Source organism: Bos javanicus, chromosome 27, assembly GCF_032452875.1.
Source record: "Bos javanicus breed banteng chromosome 27, ARS-OSU_banteng_1.0, whole genome shotgun sequence".
Taxonomy (NCBI): Eukaryota; Metazoa; Chordata; class Mammalia; order Artiodactyla; family Bovidae; genus Bos; species Bos javanicus.
This window is the reverse complement of record NC_083894.1, coordinates 34,270,615-34,295,229: the sequence shown is the minus strand read 5'-3', so window position 1 is coordinate 34,295,229 and position 24,615 is coordinate 34,270,615. Positions and strand designations below refer to the sequence as shown.

Here is a 24,615-nt window from a genome sequence, read left to right as displayed (position 1 = left end):
GAATTCCCAAGTTATGGAATATTTAACTGCAAGTATTCCCAAGACCTCTCTCCTCCACACTCCTGTCCCAAAACTCTTGGAGATTCCTTGCTTACAACACTGAAATTCTAAAAAGGAACAAACACTCCCATTTCCCTCAGAGACCAACTGAAGCTTACTCATTTTCTCCTTATCCAAATATTTGAGGTTATTTGGTCAAGTGTGTGCTTAGTCGCTCAGTCATGTCCAACTCTTTGTGACCCCATGGACTGTAGCCCTCCAGGCTCCTCTGTCCATGGGATTCTCCAGGCAAGAATACTGGAGTGGGTTGCCATGTCCTCCTCCAGGGGATCTTCCCAATCCAGGGATCTAACCCAGGTCTCCTGCACTGCAGGCAGATTCTTTACCAACTGAGCCACAAGGGAAATTAATAGAACAGATTTTTTAATTGATTTTAAGCTATTTACCCTCCCTTTATCACAAATAGAGCCACTTTTGACCACGAGTGCATCTTGTGCATCTGTTGTTTCATAGAGCATTGTTATACATATAGTACTTCGCACAAAAGCATAAATCACAGAAGCACTGTCTCGAAGGAAAGGAGTTTGAAGTGGGTAGGTACAGATTAATCTTCCACATATAAGACTCCTGCAAACATAATAAAAATATATGATTATTAGACAGTAGGCATTTATTATGAATGCTTCATATTTTCTTTCTTTGACCAAAAAAATAAAGAATGGTTCTCCATTTATGGCAATATATCTTAGGAAATGTAAAACTTTCCTACTAACAGTTAAAGTAAAACATAAAGCCACTGATACATGCTTATCTTTCAATGACACTAATGATCTTTTTATTCACTGTACAGATTGATGTACTGATTGTCAAATAAACAAGTCACTCAAGCATTTTACATCTCTCTGTAGAGGGGCAGAAACTACGTTGTGACCTCTACCCTCAAAGACCTTACAGTCTAATACTAAATACGACATAAATCTTATTAAATGTGCTGTGAATGAAATAAGCAGATTCTTACAGATATTTAAGATGAAGATATATTCTAACTTAGTAGTCAGAGAAACCTCATAGAGAAGATGCCATCTAAGTCCAAGCTTACAAGTTAGTAGAATTTCAACAGGCAAAGTAAGGTATTTCAAAACAATCACAGCATAAGCATTACTTAAGAAGTAACGTTACAAGAAGCATAAAGTTAGATGATATGTTTGCTGCTGCTGCTGCTGCTGCTGCTGCTGAGTCGCTTCAGTCATGTCCGACTCTGTGCGACCCCATAGATGGCAGCCCACCAGGCTCCTCTGCCCCTGGGATTCTCCAAGCAAGAATACTAGAGTGGATTGCCATTTCCTTCTCCAGATGATATGTTTACCAGCCTGTAAATTCCATGAGTACAAGGATCATCATTATGTTTTGCTAACTTGTATCTAACTAGCTAGTGGCCAGCATATGGTAGTTTCTTTAAAAATATTTGTTAAAAGAAATTCATGACCAAAATATCAAAGAACGGGCTCTTCAGACACAGGAGAAATTGAACTTCATTTTAGAGACACTGGGCAGTCTTCAGCTTGGGCAAGCATTCAAATGAATGGGGATAGTATTTTCATTTTTAAAATAATGAGTATGTTCAGACAGGAAAGGTGCAATGGCTATCATTAATTTCAACCTTGGATAAGATCTTGGAGCCTAGTAATCATCTACATATAAATATTTAAAAATCAGGTTGAAATTTAATAAGTCTGTAGTACAAGAATGATGTCAAGACTAGAGATTTTGATTTCAGATTAACTCCTGAACACACATGACACCTGAAACCATTGGAATTAATGACATACATAGTGAAAAACTAAAAACAGAATTTTATAGTGTATAAGATAGGAATTTTCACTATTTGCATAGCATACCTCCATGGGCAAAATGTATATTTGCCTCCTGATTTGCCACAGTTCCCAAATCTATCAGTTTGAGACTGTATTTCTTCATAGCAGGCAAATGGAGCATTTCTTGAACCTGTCAAAGTTAGAAATATATTTGGATTAAAACTTCCTTTAAATTAAAACTTAAATATATTTAAATTAAAACCTCCTCAATTTCCTCATATGTTTCTTTGCTTTTTTTCTCTATCATTGTCATCTATTCAAAAGTTCCCTAGTGAAGTTTTAAGAAGAGAGAAATGAAGTGAAAAGTATTGCTCATGATTATTTCTCCTTTTAATTCATTTTGGTCATTTGTAACTCAAAAGATACTATGAGGGTAGAGGAGAATTGAAAGTGAAAGTGTTAGTTGCTCAACCACGTCCAACTCTTTGCAGCTCCATGAACTGTAGCTCACTGGGCTTCTCTTTCAAAGAATTCTCCAGGCAAGAAAACTGGAGTGGGTTACCATTCCCTTCTCCATGGGATCTTTCTGATCCAGGGATCAAACCCGGGTCTCCTGGATAGTAGGTGGATTCTTTACCATCCAAGGAACCATACTTTTTTTTTTGACAACCAGAGTTGTAAAAGTATAAATCTTAAGAGAGCTCTGTGAAAGAAGGCAATAGAGAGAGAATACAAGAAAACTATTCTTGTTCTCCTAGATTCTGAGTAGGAATGTATAAAAAGCCAGGTCTATTAAAAAAAAAAAAAAAACTCATTAAAGAAACTTCATACCTTCAGAAAGTCTGAAGTGAAGGGACCGAAATTGCCAATCCATACATATTTACCTCTTTTTCCTTTGTTATTGTATTAGCTTTCTATCACTGTGTAAAAAATTACCAAAATCTTAAAACAACACCCATGTCACAGTTTCTGAAAGTGTGGCAAAGCCCATTCAGGTTATCTGTTCAGGGTCTCAAGGCTGAAATAAAGTTCCTGGCCGGAGTTACAGCCTCATTTGAGTCTAGAGTCCTCTTCCAACATCATTGGCTGTGAAGAATTCATTTTTTTGTAGCCGTTGCTTCATTTTATTACTATCTGCCAGGGGTTGCTCTTGGCCCTAGGAACTCCTGCTCAGGTCCTAATGACATGGCCCTCTCACAAAAATGGCTGCTTATTTCTCCCAATAAAGTAGAAGTAAAAGTTTTTCTGGAACTCTCTTGCTTTTTTGATTATCCAACAGATGTTGGAAATCTGATCTCTGGTTCCTCTGCTTTTTCTAAATCCAGCTTGAACACCTGGAAGTTCACAGTTCACATACTGTTGAAGCCTGGTGTGGAGAATTTTGAGCATAACTTTTGTGTGTGAGATGAGTGCAACTGTGTGGTCGTTTGAACATTCTTTGGAATTATCTTTCTTTGGGTTTGGAATGAAAACTGACCTTTTCCAGTCCTGTGGCCACTGCTGAATTTTCCAAATTTCCTGGCATAATGAGTGCAGCACTTTCCAAGCATCATCTTTTAGGATTTGAAATAGCTCAACTGGAATTCCATCACCTCCACTACCTTTGTTCGTAGTGAAGCTTCCTAAGGTCCACTTGACTTTGCATTCCAGGATGTCTGGCTCTAGGTGAGTGATCACACCATCGTGGTTATCTGGGTCATGAAGATCTTTTTTGTATAGTTCTTCTATGCATTCTTGCCACCTCTTCTTAATATCTTCTGCTTCTGTTAGGTCTTCTGCGTGAAATATTCCCTAGGTATCTCTAATCTTCTTGAAGAGATCTCTAGTCTTTCCCATTCTATTGTTTTTCTCTATTTCTTTGCCAAAGCCTTTGACTGTGTGGATCACAACAAACTGCGGAAAATTCTTAAAGAAATGCCTCATGAGAAATCTGTATCCAGGTCAAGAAGCAACAGTTAGAACTGGACATGGAACAACAGACTGGTTCCAAATCAGGAAAGGAGTACATCAAGGCTGTATACTGTCACCCTGCTTACTTAACTTATATGCAGAGTACATCATGAGAAATGCTGGGTTGGAAGAAGCACAAGCTGGAATCAAGATTGCCGGGAGAAATATCAATAACCTCAGAAATGCAGATGACATCACCCTTAAAGCAGAAAGTGAAGAAGAACTAAAGAGCCTCTTGATGAAAGTGAAAGAGGAGAGGGAAAAAGTTGGCTTAAAACTTAACACTCAGAAAACTAAGGTCATGGCATCTGGTCCCATCACTTCATGGCAAATAGGTGGGGAAACAATGGAAACAGTGTCAGACTTTATTTTTTGGGGCTCCCAAATCACTGCAGATGGTGACTGCAGCCATGAAATTAAAAGATGCTTGCTCCTTGGAAGAAAAGTTATGACCAACCTAGACAGCATATTAAAAAGCAGATACATTACTTTGCCAACAAAGGTCCACTGAGTCAAAACTATGGTTTTTCCAGTAGTCATGTATGGATGTGAGAGCTGGACTACAAAGAAAGCTGAGTGCCAAAGAATTGATTCTTTTGAACTGTGGTGTTGGAGAAGACTCTTGAGTACCCTGGACTGCAAGAAGATCCAACCAGTCCATCCTAAAGGAAATCAGTCCTGAATATTCATTGGAAGGACTGGTACTGAAGCTGAAATTCCAATACTTTGGCCACCTGATACAAAGAACTGACTCTTTGGAAAAGACCCTGATGCTGAGAAAGATTGAAGGAAGGAGGAGAAGGGGACGACAGAGGATGAGATGGTTGGATGGCATCACTGACTTGATGGACATGAATGAGTTTGAGTAAGCTCTGGGAGTTGATGACGGACAGGGAAGCCTGGCGTGCTGCAGTCCATGGGGTCACAGAGAGTCAGACATGACTTAGCAACTGAACTGAATTGATTTCTCCCAAGCCAACCAAAGAATCTTCTGACATTTCTCATCTTTTAAGGGCTCATATTATTAGTTGAGGCTCCACTTAGAATGATCTCCTTTGGATTGATTCAAAGTTGACTAATTATGGACCTTAATTAAGTCTTTAAAATCCCTTCATATTTTCTGTATAAACTAATCATAGGGACAATAGTCCACCATATAGTCACTGGTTCTCATCCAACTCAGAGGGAGGAATCTCCAAGAAAATACCACAGTAATGATGGGGAAAATCTTAAGAGTTCCACCTAGCAAAGTTACTTTCTCCAGAATGAACCATGCTAAGTCCAACGGACCATCTATAAAATATAAAAGTAGGTAATAATATCTACCTTAGTGGATTATTATTAAAATTAAGATGATATTATTTAATCACTCAATTTTTTGCCTTGTCCTAATTCTATCTCTTTCTACAATTTTTAAACATTAGCCCATCAAAGGTGATCGTGCACATACTGTGAGGCAAATAACATTATTCTGAGTATTGACAGTGTTTAATCAGTTCAGTCGTGAATCTGAGACTACCAGGTTAGGAATATTCTTCATCCAACCCTATCTTTACTAATCCAAATATTAGTAAAATATTCCTTCTAAAGATACCAATGTGCCCTATTATTAATTTCTCCCTTGAATATCCTGTCTCATGTTAGGGACTTTCTCTCAGCTCAGTCTGGGTTTTGCATGGTAATATGGAAACACCAAAAGGGCAATATGTTGAAAATGTTAAATTGCATGTTAAATATTTCCATAAGTCCAGTATACTGACCAAGTCTACAAAGTAAGAGAATTTGCCTTTCCACAGTCCAAATGGTATATTTAGATTCCCTCTACCTTATTATCAAATGCTATGAGGCACAATCCCCTTCATAGATCACAGCCTTGTTGTGGCAAAGGGGCTTGCTTCACCTTCAATGAAGCTATGAACCATGCTGTGTAGAGCCACCCAAGATGGACAGGTTACAGTGAAGAGTTCTGACAAAACATGGTCCACTGGTGGAGGTGATGGAAACCCATTCCAGTATTCTTCCCTGGAAAAAGCCATGAGCAGTGTGAAAAGGCAAAAAGATATGACACCAGAAGATGAGCCCCCAGGTCAGAAGAGGGGTAGAGCTATTGGGGTAGAGCAGAGGACAGTTATTGATAGCTCCAGATAGAATGAAGTGGCTGGGCCAAAGCAGAAACAATGCTTAGTTGTGGATATATCTGGTGGTGAAAATAAAGTCTGATCCTGTAAAGAACAATATTGCATAGGAACCTGGAATATTAAGCCCATGAATCAAAGTAAATTGAACGTGCTCAAGCAAGAGACAGCAAGACTGAACATCAACATCTTAGGAATCAGTGAACCAAAATAGATAGGAATAGGCAAATTTAATTAGGATGACCATTATATCTACTACTATTGTCAAGAATCCTTTAGAAGAAATGGAGCAGCCCTCACAGTCAACGAAAGTCTGAAATGCAGTACTTGGGTGAAACCTCAAAAAATGACAGAATGACCTCAATTTGTTTCCAAGGCAAACCACTCAACATCACAGTAAACCAAGTCTATGCCCCTGCAACTGTGTGTAAGAAGTTAAAGTTGACCAGTTCTTTGAAGACATACAACACTTTCTAGAACTAAAACCAAAAAGATGTCCTTTTCATCATAGGAGATTTGAATGCAAAAGCAGGAATTCAAGAGATACTTGGAATAACAGGCAAGTTTGGTCTTGGAATACAAAATGAATCAGGACAAAGGCTAACAGAGTTTTGTCAAAAAAAACATGCTGGTCATAAAAAATACCCTTTTCCAACAACCCAAGAGAGGACTCTATGTATGAACATCACCAGAAGGTCAATACCATAATCAGATTGATTTTATTCTTTTCAGATGAAGATGGAGAAGCTCTATACAATCAGCAAAAACAAGACCTGGGTTAATTGTGGCTCAGATCAATAGCTCTTTATTGCAAAATTCAGGCTTAAATTGAAGAAAGTAGGGAAAACCACTAGGCCATTCAGGTATGACCCTAATCACATTCCTAATACAGTGTAAGTGATGAATAGATTCAAGGGATTATATCTGGTAGAGTTCCTGAAGAACTGTGGACAGATTTGTAACAAAGCATCCCAAAGAAAAAGAAATGCAAGAAGGCAAAGAGGTTGTCTGATGGGGCTTTACAAATAGATGAGAAAAGAAGAGAAGTGAAAAGCAAGGGAGAAAAGGGAAAATATACCCAATTGAATTCAGAGTTCCAGAGAACAGCAAGGAGAGATAAGAAGACCTTCTTAAGCAAACAACACAGAGAAGTGGAGGGAAACAATAGATGGCATAGACTAGAAATCTCTTCAAGAAAACTGGAGATATCAAAGGAATATTTCATGCAAGGAAGGGCACAATAAAGGACAGAAACAGTAAGGACCTAACAGAAGCAAAAGAGATGAAGAAGATGTGGCAAGGATACACAGAATAATTATACAAAAAAGTCTTAATGACCCACATAACTACAATGGTGTGGTCACTCAAGAGAGGACATCCTCGAGTGTGAAGTCAAGTGAGTTTTAGGAAGCATTACTACTAACAAAGCTAATGGTGAAAGAAACCCTGCTGAGCTTCTATTTAAAATCATGTATGTGGGGTTCTCATATGTATGAACTAAAATCTTATTTCTCCAGTTAATCTGTCTTCTGTCATTTTAATTATTTGACCAGGCAAAAGAACCAGAGAAGTTAATGGGGATGGGAAAAAATATTTAAAATAAAGTAGAAGCACCTTGGACTTCAACCAAAGCTATGATCAAGCATTTAAAAATAAAAAGAAAGTCAACATACAGAAATTAGTTGAATTTCTGTACACTAACAACAGCTGAAAAAAAATTTTTTCAATTCCATTCCCAATAGCATCAAAATCAATTTGATACTTTGGAATAAATTTAACCAAGTAAGAGATGTATAGCCTGAAAATTACAGGATCCTCATGAAAGAACTCTAAGAAGACACAAAAAGGAAGACATTCCACTACCACAGGTCAAAAGCATTTACATCATTAAAATATCCATGTAGGGACTTCCCTGATGGACCAGTGGTTAAGAATCTGTCTTGCAATGTAGGGGACATGGGTTTGATCCCTTGTCAGGAAGCTAAGACCTCACATGCCACAGAGCAACTAAGTCTGCACACCGCAAGGACTTAGTCTGTGTGCCGCAACTAGAGTCTCTGTGTTGTAACAAAGATCCTGTGTGCCACAACTAAGACCTGAGAGAGTCAAATAAATAAAGAAAAAAAGAAGTCCATATCACCCAATACCACCTACAGATTCAATGTAATCCCTAACAAAACCCCAAAGGTATTTTTCATAGAAATATAAAAAACAAATTGAAAAGATCAAGAGATCCTGAATAGACAAAGCAATCTTGAGAAAGAACAAAGCTAGAGGTACACTTTCCTTATTACAATTATATAACAAAGCTATAGAAATTAAAACACTATAGTGCTGGCATAAGAATAAACAAAAAGACTAATAGAATAAGATTGAGAGCCCAGAAACAAGCCCCCACAATATGCTAAACTAAGATTTGACAAGGGAGTCAAGAATACTCAATGAGGAAAGGAGAATCTCTTCGACAAATAGTTTTGAGAAAGCTGGACAGCCACATGCAAAAGAATGCAATTGATCCCCAACCTCACACAGCTCAAAAAAAAAATGAATTCATAAAGACTTAAAGGCAAAAACAGAAACGTTAAAACACCTAGAAGAAAACACAAGGGGAAACCTACTTAACATGGGTCTTGGTAATGACTTTTTCAATATGACACCAAAAGCATTAGCAACAAAGGCAAAAATAAAAAGTGGGACTTCATCAAGCTGAAAAGTTTTTGCACAGAAAAAGAAACAATTAAAAAATGTACCACTCTGGCGTATGGATTATTTTGAGCTAAAGGCTATCAAAAAGTATATATATATATACTACCCTTCCCTTAACTACCTAGAAGAATTTAAGTTAGGGACTTTTTTCCCCCAGAAAAAGATTTATTATCAAAGATAAATTCTATCTCACTGGCCCGATCTGGATGGCAGGGCAAATATATAATTACCAAACATCTGCTCTTCTTATCATCCTGTGAATGATGCTCCTGTCCTTAAAAGCCCCAGGACCCTATCTCATTCCTTAGTGCAGGACAACATATACAATTAATTTTATCTTTCTGTCTCTGAACCTCTTATATGATCTCTGAGTCTCTCATGTTATGTGGGATTCTCATATGTATGAACTAAAATTTTATTTCTCCAGTTAATCTGTCTTATGTCATTTTAATTATTTGACCAGGCAAAAGAACCAGAGAAGTCAATGAGGATGGGAAATTTCCCCCTTCCTGACAGTGTGAATCAGCAAAGAAAACATGAGATATAAATATTCAGCAACATGGACTCCAAGCAACATGGCATTATGCTAAGTGAAATAAGTCAGACAGAGAAAGACAATACTCTATGATGACCCTTATATGTGGAATCTAATTGAATTCAGAGAAACAAAGAGTAGAGTAATAGTTATCACAGGCTGCAAGGTGGGGAAAATGCGGAGGTGTTCAAAGGTTACAAATTTCCAGTTATAACATGAAAAAATTGCTTGGAATCTAACACACAGCATGATGTTTATACTTAGTAATATCAAATTATATACCTGAAAGTTGCTAAGAAAGGAGATCTTAAATGTCCTCACCATGAAAAAGAAATGGTAATTATGTGACATAATGGAAGTTTAGCTAACACTATGGTGGTAATCATTCTGAAATATATAAAAGTACCAAATCAATAGTTGTACAACTTAAACTTATTAATGTTATATGTCAATTGTGTATCAATAAAGTTGGTGGTTGAAGAGACTTAAACTTACCTGAAACTATAAATATACTAGAAAAAAAGAGAGAGAGAAAGCTCTTGGGTACTAATCTGGGCAATATTTTTTGGATGACACAAAAGCACAGGCAACAATAGACAAGAAGGACTGCATCAAAATAAAAAACTTCTCAGCAAAGAAAGTAAGCAACAAATCACAAATGAAACCTACAGAATGGGAGAAAAAATCAGCACACCATATAGCTGATAAGGGATTAATTTCTAAAATATGCTACTCATAATTAAATAAGAAAGATAAAGAGATTTAAAAATAGCAAAGGACCTAAATGGATATTTCTCCAAATAAAAGCCAAATGACCATCAGATACGTGAAAAGGGACTCAACATCACTAATCATCAGGGAAATGTAAATCAAAACCACAACTCACACCTTTTAGGACAGTGTGTTATCAAAGAGAAAAAGACAATAAGTATTAGCAAGAAGGTGGAGAAAATTAAACTTTTATATACTGTTGATGGGAGTGAAAATTGGCACAGTCATTACAGAAAACAGTAGACAGGCTTCTCAAAAATTTAAGTGCACCACCTTAGGATCTAGCAAGCATATTACTGGGTATATACATGCAATATGTTAAACAGATGACTATGGCAATTATTTCATATTGTATATGCATATCAAAATATTAAGTCATACACCTTAAACATATTCTTAAGAAGTTCAAAAACTAAAAAGAGATTTTGTGTGTGTGTTAGTTGCTTAGTCATGTCCAACTCTTTGCAACCCCATAGACCACAGCCCCACCAGGCCCCTCTGTCCATGGGATTCTCCAGGCAAGAACACTGGAGTGGGTTGCCATTTCCTTCTCTAAAAGGAACTATAGAAAGAAAGAAAGTGAAGTCACTCAGTCATGTCCGAATCTTTGCAACTCCATGGACTGTAGCCTACCAGGCTCTGCCATCCATGGAATTTTCCAGGCAAGAGTACTGGAGTGGGTTGCCATTTCCTTCTCCAAAAGAGAGACTTTAAACAGAATAAATAATTTAAATATATCTAATTGACCACTGTCTTGGTAATGTTAATGACAATATTGAGGACCAACTATATAGATGTTACAAAACAATACCTTTTCCAAATATACTCTCACAACGTGCATCAATATCTTGGCAGCCTCCATCAAAACAATAAGCTTTTCCTCCTTCACATTCCTGTCCATTGAGTATAGTTATATCAGCCGGGCACATTCCTGAGCTTCCATTACAAAACTCAGGAATATCACATTCAGGATGTGCAGTGGGCCTACATACAGCACCTGCTTCCATAAACTAGTAGAAATTAAAATATAAAAAGTAAAGCATTATATATGATTATTGTGTTTACCAATATTTAATCTTGCTCTAATTCCATGTATAGCTTGATGAAGTACTTATTCATTAGTGTCTCTCAGTATCTTCCTCTTATAAAAATTATAATAGTCATATTGAAAAAACTGAATGTTATCAACCAAAACAAGAGGTAAGGAATATGCACAAGGAAAAGTATATTACAAACATGATACAATGAGAGCCCAAGTTTTGGCTAGAAGGCAGGAAAATTAGCTTTTAGCTTGGGATAATTATTGCTTTAGGGAAAATTGTGAAATTTAGGTACTTTCTAAATAAAATATACTTATTCAAACCATAGTTTTAAAGTATGGAATATCGGTAATTCTATGAAAATGTGAAACCAAAATAACTGAGAATAGAATGCAAAGAATGGTTAAAAAGGGGGTTCAACTACTAAACTCTTTGGGAAATAAGGAACCCAATAGTAAACTTTCTCCTGACTTATCCTATGGGTCATTAACATTTTCATGTATAGCATTCTTAAAATTTATATAAAGAACATTAATTGGGCATTTATCTCCTACTTCTTAATTGATGGCTTCTAGTTTATACTATAAAGATCACAGAGGAAAGAATTAACCATGGTAAGATTCCAGGGGTGGGTAGGGGGAACCGTATCAGTTAACTAAAGTGAAGAACACAGAACCAGTGGCAGGTCATTCAATAGAGGGGTTCTCATGTGATGAATCTGTCACATATATGTTGGAAGAGCTGAAAAGTAAAACAGGGGACAGGAATGAACATCTTCATCATATAAGCTAAAATATAACCTTTAAGTCAAATGGTCTTTGTATAACAAATCCATAGTTTAAATTTGTGCTGACATGCAGCATTTGGAAAGTGTTATATCTAGTGAGTTTCATTATTTATGCATTTATTGGAAATTGCTTTATCTTTCAATTACATACTCACAAATACCCATCACAACCTAAAAGATCATTTTTATAAAGATATAAATATTGGATAAAAGAAATGAAAATAGTCCCTTTCAATGAAGATGTTCTACATCAAAGAATTCTGTCATAGCTGGCAATCAAGGCTTAAAACCAATAGCATCATTAGGGAGAATAATGGCATTATAAGGAGGACTCAACATCCAACTATAATTCGTAAAATTAGACACATCACTCTGAACTTATTTTTGTCTTTACATGAAAAGTTATGTATTTTGAGTTACAGCTAAGAGTCTGTATTCAAAAGTAACCAAGACACATTTCATTTTATACTTAGAAGATGGTAACAAACTAAAATCGTACTTGACAGTCGTCACAGCATGATCCTTCACTGCATTCTGTTTCTGGTTTCATCAGACAAGTAAGAGGATCACAACAGCTATCAGGTCCACAATCCTATAAATGAGTGGAATACACAATAAAACTATGTCATGGAAATAATATAAACTTTGGCAAGAGCTATGTTACACAGTTTTTTAATTGGGGGGGGAATATGCATGCTATCAACATTTATAGACTTTTGCATCTTTAAACAATTAAAATTCTATGGTGGAACTTACTCTTAATCAACTAGAAAACTGGGAAGAATATATAAAACAACTTTTTTTTAGAAACTAAATATTATAACAGAGAAGAGTGGCACCTCCAGTGACTAAATGGTGAGAGGAAAGGGGAGATACAGATCAAAGGGTACAGACTCTCATTGATAAAATGAGTCTGTTGTCAGGATCTATAGTTAACAATACTGCATTATACAGGGGACATTTGCTAAGAAGATAAAAATGTTTTTAATGATAACTGTGTGAGATGATGGACATTTCAACTGGTTTGATCATGGGAACCATTTCACAATGTATACATACATGAAAACCTCACATTGTACATCTGTAAACCTTAAACCATATACAATTTTTATTTGCTAATGATACCTCAATAAATCAGGGCGGGGGGGAGAGGTAGGTATGGGACTTCCCTGGAGGAAGTGGTTAAGACTCCATGCTTCCAATACAAGGCATGCGGGTTAGATCCCCCATGGAAATAAGATCCCACATTCTTTGGGATACAGTCAAAAAATAAAGTTTAAAAAAATTTAAAAGGGGTGAGTAGAGTTTAGACCCACTGCAAAGTTAGAAAGAACAGTCCCCAAGAGTGTCCTCATTTTCACCAATCACAAGCTCAGTGGATTCGCAAAACCACACTCAGGTTTTATAATTTACTGGAAGAACTCATAGAACACACTGAAAGCTGTTAATACTCACAGTTATGGTCTATTATATGGAAAGGATACAAATTAAAATCAGTCAAGAGAAAAAGCACTGAGGACAGAATTCAGGAAAAGCACTGAACATGGAGCTTCTACTGCCTTTCCCCCATGGAATCACAGACACATCACTCTCCTAGCACTGATAACATGATGCTTCCTAACGAGTTCTATGAGGCCAGTGTTAGCCTAATATCAAGACCAAAGACATTTCAAGAAAGGAAAATTATATATCAATAAACATATATCTCATAAATAAATCTAGATCAATCAATAAATAGATCTAATAAACACAGATGCAAAAATCCTCAACAAAAAAAAAATTAGGAAATTGAATCCAACAATGTACAAAAATAATTACATCATACAACCAAGTAGGATTCATCACAAGCATGAAAGGATGGCTTATTATGCAAATATCCATTAATACAATCAATAATACTGATAGACTAAAGAAGAAAAATCAATGGCCCTCACAATTGCTGTAGAGAAAGCATTTGACAAAATCTAAAATCACTTATAAAAATGTTAGCAAACTAGAAATAGAGGAAACGTCTTCAATTTGGTAACAACATCTAGAAAAAAAATCTTATAGGATCTGTATGATGAAAACTATAAAACTTGAAGAAAATCAAAGAAAGTATAAATAAATGAAGAGAATGTTCATGTTCATGAATTGTTAAAATGTCAGTTCTTCACAACTTGATGTTCAATGAAATTACAATAAAAAGTCCAGCAATTGTTTTTTGAATTGTCAAACTGATTCTAAGGTTTATATGGAAAAGCAAAAGACAGAGTAGCCAACATAATGTTGAGGAAGAGAAAGAAGAAGGAGGAGGAGCAATAGAAGGAAGAAAACGGCAGGACTTAAAATACCAGTTTCAAAACTCAATAAAAACTATAATTATGGCACTGTAGTATGTACAAAGGAAATCAGTCCTGAATATTCATTGGAAGGACTGATGCTGAAGCTGAAACTCCAATACTTTGGCCACCTGATGCGAAGAGCTGACTCATTTGAAAAGACCCTGATGCTGGGAAAGATTGAGGGCAGCAGAAAAAGGGGACAACAGAGGATGAGATGCTTGGATGGCATCACCGACTCAATGGACATGGGTTTGGGTGGACTCCAGGACTTTGTGATGGACAGGGAGGCCTGGCGTGCTGCGGGGTCGCAGAAGAGTCGGACAAGACTGAGCGACTGAACTGAACTGAAGTACGTACAAAAAAATAGATAAAATAGTTTATTAGAACAAAATGGAGACCTCAGAAATTAACCTACATAGAGATAATAAAATCTTTGATAGTGGAACAAATATAAATCAGTGGAGAAAAGGTTTTCAATAAATGGTGTTGGAACAACTGGGCATTCACATGAAAAACTCTAGATATTGACTCAACACATTTCACACACACACACACAAATAATAATTCAAAGGGATCATAAATCTAAAATTAAATTCCAAAACTATAAAATTTCTAGGGGGTTAGATTTAAGGGGGTAAATCTACTGTCGAGTGTTCTTTCACAATAAATAAACGGGAATAATACCAATCTTAAACAAATTATTTCAAAAGGTAGGAGTAGGGAGCATATTCCAACCCTTTTTATGAGCCCATAATTCATTGAAACATGTGAAACGTCATGTATGAAACGAGATGCCAGTCCAGGTTCAATGCACGATGCGGATGCTTGGGGCTGGTGCACTGGGACGACCCATAGGGATGGTGTGGGGAGGGAGGAGGGAGGAGGGTTCAGGATGGGGAACACATGTATACTAATTAAATAATTTTCTATTAAAGAAAAAAAAAAAACAGAAGAAAAGATTGTAAAAAAAGAAAAAAACTACAGACCACAATCCCCTTCTAAAAATAAGTTCCATAATCCTGAACAAAATGGTAAATTAAAATGTTTATATATATATATAAAATAACCCAAGTGGGGCTAATCTCAAGGTTGCATGATAGCTGGGTTAGTACTCAAAAAGCAATGAATGAAATGCATCATATTAATAGAAGAAAAAAAAAACAGAAAATTCATATGATCAGCTCAATAGAAACAGAAATATTTGACAATATTCAACACTAATTTTTAATTGAAAATTCTTAGCTAACTAAGATTACACTTAATGTAGAGAAATTGAAAGCATTTCCCCTAAGATCAAGAACATGGCAATAACACCCACTCTCAATATGCCTATTCAGTTTTTGGAACTTTATTTCTGAGGTCTCCATTGTGTTCTAATAAACTCTTTGTCTATTTTTTGTGTGTACTATATTGCCATTATTATAGTTTTTATTAAGTTTTGAAACTGGGTATTTTCAGTCCTTCAGTTTTCCTGAAGACCTAGCTAGAGTAATTGGGAAAGACAAAAAAAAAAAAAAAGGAAAGTTAACCAAATAAAAAGAGAAGTAAAACTGTGGTTATTTGCTGATAATATGATCCTATATACAGAAAATCTCGAAGAACCATCAAAAAACTAGAGTTACTCAATGATTTCAGTTAAGTGGCAAGATACAAAGTCAACATACAGAAATCAATCACATTCCTTTAATAATGAAGATTCTAAAATAGAAATATTAAAAATCCATCCCATTCACAACAGTATTAAAAACAACAAAATACTTAGGAATAATTTTAACCAAGAAAGTGAAAGATCTGCCTAATAAAAATCACAAAACTTTGCTGAAGAAAATTTTTTAAAAGATATGAAGACAAGAAGAAATGGAAAGATATCCTATGTTCATGGATTGGAAAAATTAATATTATTCAAACGGCTATATGACACAAAACCATCTACAGAGTCAACATAATCCCCATAAAAATATCAAAGGCATTCTTCACGATAATAGAGAAAACAATCCTAAACTTTGCATGGAAGCTCAAAAGACTACAAATAGGCAAAATAATTCCTAGGAAAAAAAAAAAAAAACCTGGCGGTATCATGCTTCTGAAATTCTAACTAAACTACAAAGCCACAGTAATAAAAGCCACAGGTATGTGGAAACACAAAAGATCCCCAACAGCCAAAACAATCTTGAGAAAGAAAAACAAAGCTGGAAGTATCACAGTCTTTGATTTCAAATTATAGCTGGTCCTCCATATGTGTGAGTTATGCACCATGGATTCAACCAATCTTAGATTGAAATTATTCAGAAAAAAATCCAGAAAGTTCCAAAAAGCAAAACTTAAATTTGCTGCATTCTGGCAATTATTTACATAGCATTTACATTTTATATACAAATATTTACAAAGCATTTACATTGTATTAGGTATTAGAAGTAATCTAGAAATTATTTAAAATAGTAGGCGTATATTGGTAGGTTATGTGCCATTTATAAAAGAATTTTAACATGCATGGATTTTAGCATCCTTTAAGGGTCCTAGAACCAATCTCCTGTAGATATCAAGGGACAACCATTTCCTATAAAGCTACAGTAAGTAAAACAGTATGTTTTGCTTCCTACAAAGTTACCATAGTCAAAACAGAACGGTACTGGCACAGAGTCACAGATCGATGGAACACAATTGAGAGCACAAAAATAAACCCACACATGCACAGACAATAAATTTACAACAAAGAATACACTACAGAGAAAGGAGAGTCTCTTCAAAAAATGGTGTCGAGAAAACTGCATGGCCACATGCAAAAGAAAGAAACTAGACTACTACCTCACATCATAAAGAAAAATGAACTCAAAATGGATTGATTTGAATATAAGATATGAATCCATAAAATTCCTAGAAGAAAATGTAGGCAATAATCTCACTGATATCAATCTCATAAGGGTAAGGTTTTTGTCACTCTGAATTGAAAGGCAAGATAAACAAAAGCAGAATAAACAAACAGGACTACATCAAACTAAAATGTTTCCTCACAGCAAAGAAAACCATCTCAAATGAAAAAGCAACTTACTGAATGAAAATATATTTGCAAATCATATATCTGATATGGAGTTAATATCCAAAATACATAAAACACATATACAACTCAATAACAAACAACCTGACTAAAATAATGGACACACAACCTGAACAGACATTTCCAAAGAAGACACAGAGATGGCCAACAGGCACATGAAAAGATGATCAACATCATTATTAGAAAATGCAAATTAAACTACAATAAGATATCACACACCTTTTAGAATAACTATCATCAAAAATAAAACATAACAAATGTTGGAGAGAACACAGAGAAAAGGGAACCCTAGTCCGCTATTGGTAGGACTAAAAATCGGTGCAGCCACTATGGAAAACATTACGGTGATTACTCAAAAACTAAGAATCAAATTATCATACAATCCGCTACTCCACTTCTGGGTATTTATCCAAATAATACAAACACACTAACTAGAAAAAAATATATGCACTCTGTTTATTGCAGCATTATTTATAACCAAGATGTGGGAACAACCTAAGGGGCTTCCCTGGTGGCTCAGATGGTAAAGAATTCACCTGTAATACAGGAGATGCAGATTCAATTCCTGGTCAGGAAGATTGCCTGGAGAAGGAAATGGCTACCTACTCCAATATTCTTGCAATATTCTTACATGGGAGACTCCCATGTAAGAAGCCTGGTAGCAGGCTTGGGGTCCTTGGGGTCACAAAGAGTCAGACAAGACTGAGCGACTAAACATGCACAAGTATGGAAACAACCTAAGTGTCCACTGGTGGAAGAATGGATAAAGAAGCCCAGTATACATAAACAATGGAATACTTCATGCTCCATCCCTCGGAAATGTCCGACTCTTTGCAACTCTGCAGACTGTAGCCTGTCAGACACCTCCTCCTCCTTGCTGGGATTTTCCCAGCAAGAATACTGGAGTGAGTTGCCATTTCCTTCTCCAGGGGATCTTCCCAACCCAGGCATCAACCAGGGTCTCCTGCATTGCAGGCAGATTCTTTACCACTGAGCCACAGGGGAAGTCAATGGAATACTTACTCATCCATAAAAAGACTGAAACCTTGCTGTTTGCAACAACATGGATGAACCTTGAAAGTATTACACTAAGAGAAATAACTCAAATGGAGAAAGACACCATATAATTTCATTCATATGTAAAATCTAAAAAAGAACAAAGCACTCAAAAAAGCCAACTAAACAAAACCAAAAAACCTCAGAGATACAGAAATCAGATTAGTGGTTACCAGAAGGAAGTGGTTTAGGAAGTAAGAGAAATGGGTGAAGGGAGTCAACCCTTTGGCATTGGATGGTAAGCAGACTTGTGGTGCTGATCACTTTGTAATGTATACAGATGTTTAATTAGAATGCTGTACATCTGAAACTTATATAATAAAACAAACACCAATATGATACTGGGACACAAATAAACGTGTCAATCAGCCAAAGGGAACAGAGAATTCAAAACTAAACTCTGGCATATATGGTATACTAATATTCAACAAGGAAGTCAAGAGTATCCAATGAGGAAAGTATACTCTTTTCAACAACCAGGAAAACTAGAGAAACACATGCAAAACAATGACATTGACTCCTATCCCACGATACCCAGAGAAATTAGCTCAAAATGGATCAAAGACTTAAACATAAGATCTGATACCATGAAACCCCTAGAAGGAAATGTAGGGAAGAACCTTAGATACTGATCTTGGGTATAAATTCTGGAGCATGAGGCCAAACTACAGCATGGACAAACTACAAAGGAAAAAATCAACAAACGGGACATCAAACTCAAAACCTTTTGCGCCTCAAAAGAAACACTTATCAAAATGAAAAAATTTAAAAAAAACCTACATGATGGGAGAAAAATTCTGCAAAGCATGTATCAGATAAGGGGTTAATATTAAACATATATAAAGAACTTATTCAATCTGATAACAAAAAAAAAACACTCCAATTTTAAAATGAACAGAAGAACTAGATGTTTTTCTGAAAAGACATACAGATGGCCAATAGGCACATGGAAAGACACTCAACATCACCAATCATCAAGAAATACGAATCAAAACCACAATGAGACATCACTTCCCACCTATTAGAACGGTTATCAGTAAGAATACAAGAGACAACACATACTGGAAAGGATGTGGTGAAAAGGGAAGCTTTATATATTGTTGGTGGGAATGTAAATTGGTCCAACCAATTGGTCCACTGTGCAAAATAATATGGAGGTTGCTCAAAAAATTAAAAATAGACCTAACATATGGTCCAGCAATTCCACTTCTGAGTATATACCCAAAGAAAATGAAAACTTAATTTCAAAGAGATATATGCACTCTGTATTTATCACAGTATTATTTACAATACCAAAGATATAGAAACACCCAAAACATCCATCAATGGATTAATAGATAAAAAAGATGTGCTACACACACACAATGGAATGTTTTTCAGCCAAGAAAACGGAAGTGATCCTCCCATTTTCAACATGTACAAACCTTGAGCACATTATGCTAATGAGATAAGTCAAACAGAGAAAAGAAGAATTGTGTGATATCACACATATGTGGAATCTAAAAAATTTAAATCTGTGAAAAAAAGAGTAAAATACTCATTACCAGAGGTTGTGGAAACAAAGGAATAAGAGTGATGGTATTTAAGGTACAAACTTGTAACAGATAATAAATAAGCCATAGAAATCTACTGCACAATATAATGAATATAGGCAATACTACTTTACTATACTGCTAAGCCACTTTAGTCGTGTCCGACTCTGTGCGACCCCATAGACAGCAGCCCACCAGGCTCCGCCGTCCCTGGGATTCTCCAGGCAAGAACACTGGAGTGGGTTGCCATTTCCTTCTCCAATGCAGGAAAGTGAAAAGTGAAACTGAAGTCGCTCAGTCGCGTCCAACTCTTAGTGACCCCATGGACTGCAGCCCACCAGGCTCCTCCATCCATGGAATTTTCCAGGCAAGAGTACTGGAGTGGGGTGCCATTGCCTTCTCTGACTTTACTATAGTGAAACGCAAAGGAGAAAAGGAAAGATATATCCATCTGGATGCAGAGTTCCAGAGATTAGCAAGGAGAAATAAGAAAGTCTTCCTAAGTGATCAATGCAAAGAAACAGAGAAAAAATATAATGGGAAAGACTAGCCATCTCTTCAAGAAAATTAGAGATACCAAGGGGACATTTCAAGCAAAGATGGGTGCAATAAGAGACAGAAATGGTATCAACCTAACAGAAGCAGAAGATATTAAGAAGAGGTGGCAACAATACACAGAAGAACTACACAAAAAAATATCTTAGTGAGCCAGGTAACCACGATGATGTAATCACTCACGTACAGCCAGACATCCTAGAGTGTGAAAACAAGTGGGCCTTAGGAAGCATCATTACGAACAAAGCTAGTGCAGGTGATGGAATTCCAGCTGAGTTTTTTCAAATCCTAAAAGATGATGGTGTGAAAGTGCTGTACTCAATATGCCAGCAAATTTGGAAAACAGCTGTGGCCACAGGACTAGAAAGGTCAGTTTTATATCCAATCCCAAAGAAAGGCATGGAGAAGGGAATGGAAACCCACTCCAGTATTCTCACCTGGAAAATCCCATGCACAGAGGAGCCTGGCAGGCTACAGCCTATGGGGTCGCAGAGCTGGACACCATTGAGTGACTAAGCACACAAGAAAGGCAATGCCAAAGAATGTTCAAACTACCACACAATTGCACTCATCTCACACGCTTGCAAAGTAATACTCAAAATTCTCCAGGATACACTTCAACAGTACATGCACCGAGAACTTTCAGATGTTCAAGCTGGATTTAGAAAAGGCAGCGGAACCAGAGATCAAATTGCCAACATCTGTTGGATCATAGAAAAAGCAAGAGAGTTCCAGAAAAACATCTACTTCTGCTTCACTGACAGCACTAAAGATGCTTCAGCTTCACTGACTACACTTTAACTGTGTGGATCACAACAAATTGGAAAATTCTTCAAGAGATGGGAATACCAGACCACCTTACCTGCCTCCTGAGAAACCTGTATGCAGATCAAGAAGCAACAGTTAGAACTGGACATGGAACAACAGACTGGTTCCAAATTGGGAAAGGAGTACATCAAGGTTGTATATTGTCACCTTGCTTATTTAACTTACATGCAGAGTACATCATGCGAAATGCCAGGCTGGATGAAGCACAAGCTGGAATCAAGATTGCCGGGACAAATATCAAAAACCTCAGACATGCAGATGACACCACCCTTATGGCAGAGAGCAAAGAGAAACTAAAAGTGCCCCCTGATGAAGGTGAAAGAGGAAAGTGAAAAAGCTGGCTTAAAACTCAACATTCAAAAAACTAAGATCATGGCATCTGATCCCATTACTTCATGGCAAATAGATGGGGAAACAATGGAAACAGTGACAGACTTTATTATCTTGGGCTCCAAAATCACCGCAGATGGTGACTGCAACCATGAAATTAAAAAACGCTTGCTCTTTGGAAGAAAAGCTATGACCAACCTAGATACATGTTGAAAAGCAAAGACATTACTTTGCTGATAAAGGTCCATATAGTCAAAGCTATGGTTTTTCCAGTAGTCAAGTATGGGTGTGAGAACTGGACCATAAAGAAAGCTGAACACCAAAGAACTTATGCTTTTGAACCGTGGTGTTGGAGAAGACTCTTGAGAGTGCCCTGGACTGCAAAGAGATCAAACCAGTCAATCCTAACGGAAACTGTCCTGAATATTCGTTGGAAGGACTGATGCTGAAGCTGAAGCTCTTATACTTTGGCCACCTGATTTGAAGAGCTGAATCATTAGAAAAGACCCTGATGCTGGGAAAGACTGAAGGCAGGAGGAGAAGGGGACGACAGAGGATGAGATGGTTGGCTGGCATCACCAACTCGATGGATATGAGTTCAAGCAATCTCCGGGAGATGGTGATGGACAGGGAAGCCTGGCGTGCTTCAGTCTATGGGGTCACAAATAGTCGGACATGACTGAGCAATTGAACAACAACAAATGTACTATACTTATGCGAGTGTGTGTGTGTGTGTGTGTGTGTGTGTGTGTGTGTGTGTGTACATGCTCAGTCACATCCAACTCTTTGAGACCCCATGAACTGTAGCCTGCAAGGCTCCTCTGTCCATAGGATTCTCCAGGCAAGGATACTGGAGTGGATGGCCGTTTCTTCTCCAAGGGATCTTCCTGACCCAGGGATTGAACTTGTATCTCTTTTGTCTCTTGCATTGGCAGGCAAACCCCAACTGGGAATCCCTATAATTATGTAATGTAGTAAACATCACCACATCAGCAATCAGATAACAATACATAAACATATATAAATATATCACAGTAACACACTATACAACCTAAACTTATAATATTTTACTTCAAATTTATTCAATAAAAAAAACGCTCAGAAATAAATTTCCTCAATATGGTAAAGCACATCTATTTTAAAAAAAGCTTATATCTAATATCATATTTAATGTTAAAAGTTAGAAAACTTTCTCCCTAAAAGTAAGAACAAAGGAAAGAAAGCCACTCTCAGAACTTCTAATAAAAACTATAATTCAGAAAAGTCCACTGCAATTTTTATACTAGTGATATAATTGCTAAGTAAAATTTTTAAACTATCAAAATAAGCAATCTATAGAAAAAATAAATAAAGAAGATCTGAATAAGTTAAGAGATACACAAGGTGCACAGACTGGCATAACTAATATTGGTAAGAAGGTAATTCCCCTCAAATTGATATATGAATACAACACAGTTCAAATCAAAGTCTCTACAATTATATGCCAGTTCTTTAACTTACATGGAAACAAACTGGTCCTAGAAGAGTAAAAGTATCTTGAAAAAGAAGACCAAAGTTTATTGATTTACACAAAATGTTTTTAAGACTTACTGTAAAAGTACGTTAGTTAAGACTGTGGAATTGGCGTAAGGACAGACAAATACACAGAAAAGTATTAAGGGAAAGACACATACATACAGTTGTTTATTATCATAGGAACAGGTGTTAACTGTTCTCTAAATGTTTGGTGAATTCACCTGTGAAGGAAGCCATTGATTCTGGATTTTTTGTTGTTAATTTTATTACTATTATTACTGATTCAAGTCATTACTGGCAATTTGTTCATCTTTTCTATTTCTCCCTGATTCAGTATTAGGAGAGTACACATTTCCAAGAATTGTACATTTCTTCCATTTTGACCATTTTACTGGCACATAGTTATCTGAAATAATCTCTTATGATCCTTTGAATTTATGTGGTGTTGGCTGTAGCTTCTCCTTTTACATTTCTGATTTTACTGATTTGGGCTCTCTCTTTTTCTTGATGAGTCTAGATAAGGGTTTATCAGTTTCCTTCATCCTCTTCAAAGAATCACCTCTTAGTTTCATTAATCTTTTTAATTTTTTAGCCTCTATTTCAATTACTTATACTCTGATCTTTATTATTTCTCTTCTTCTACTAACTTTGGGTTTTATTTCTTCTGTTTTTAGTTCCTTTAGGTGTAAAATCAGGTTGCTTGATATTTTTCTTATTTCATAAGGCAAGTTTGTATCATTAAAAAATTCCCTCAGAAATGCTTTTTCTTTGCCCCATGGATTTGGGATTATTGTGTTTTGTTTTCATTTGTCTACAGGTATTTTTAAATTTTCTATTTAATTTCTTCCATGATCCATTAGTTGTTTAGCAGTATATTGTTTAGCCTCAACATGTTTCTATTTTTTGTACTTTTTTCTTGTAGTTTATTTCTAGTCTCATAGCATTCTAGTCAGAAAAGATGCTGGATATGATTTCAATTTTCTTAAATTTACTGAGACTTGTTTTGTGGCCTACCCTGGAGAATGTTACAAGGCAGCTGAAACAGTGTATTCTGTTGCTTTGATGTGGAATATTCTGCATTTATATCTATAAATTCCATCTGGTCTGATGTGTCGCTTAAGACCAGTCCTTCCTTAATGATTTTATGTCTGAATGATCTAAAGATGTAAGTGAGGTGTTAAAGTCCCTTACTAATATTGTGTTTACTGTCAGTGTCTCCTCTTACACCTGATATTTGCTTTATGTAACTAGGTATACCTATGTTAGTCGTTCTTGTTTAGTAGCCAAGCCATGGCCGATTCTTTTGTGACCTGCATCTCTTGCACTGGCAGGCAGATTCTTTACCACTGAACCACTTGTCCTATGTTGGATGCATATACATTTACAAACATTTCATCTTCTTGGATTGATCCCTTAATCATTATATAACATCCTTTGTCTAACAGTCTTTGTTTTGAAGTCTGTTTTATCTTATATAATTAAGTATTGCCACCTCAGCTTTCTTTTGATTTCCATTTGCATGGAATACCTTTTCTGATTCCCTCACTTTCAGTCTGTGTGTGTCTTTGCAACTGACCATGGGCAGATCTGAAGTGAGTCTCTTGGAAGCAGTATACGTACATATATAGGTCCTATTTTTTATCCATTCAGTCATTCTGTTTCTTTTGATTGCAGCATTTAGT

At 36.3% G+C, this 24,615-nt stretch overlaps 1 protein-coding gene across 6 annotated transcripts in view; it reads right to left on the bottom strand.

The window, feature by feature from the left end:
- Window positions 1–24,615, bottom strand: part of LOC133240019 (disintegrin and metalloproteinase domain-containing protein 32-like) — a 173,773-nt gene that overhangs the window by 61,552 nt on the left and 87,606 nt on the right. For 5 of the 6 annotated variants that reach the window (XR_009734075.1, XM_061404536.1, XM_061404535.1 and 2 more), the window contains 4 exons: window positions 12,238–12,330; window positions 10,723–10,921; window positions 1,899–2,004; window positions 447–627 (listed from right to left, as the gene is read on the bottom strand). Coding sequence is in view for 5 of the 6 variants with exons in the window: in XM_061404536.1 (XP_061260520.1) it covers window positions 447–627; window positions 1,899–2,004; window positions 10,723–10,921; window positions 12,238–12,330 (579 nt within the window). In the remaining variant the exon portion in view is untranslated. The remainder of the gene's footprint in view (window positions 1–446; window positions 628–1,898; window positions 2,005–10,722; window positions 10,922–12,237; window positions 12,331–24,615) is intronic. The other variant, XM_061404539.1, reaches the window with a different exon arrangement.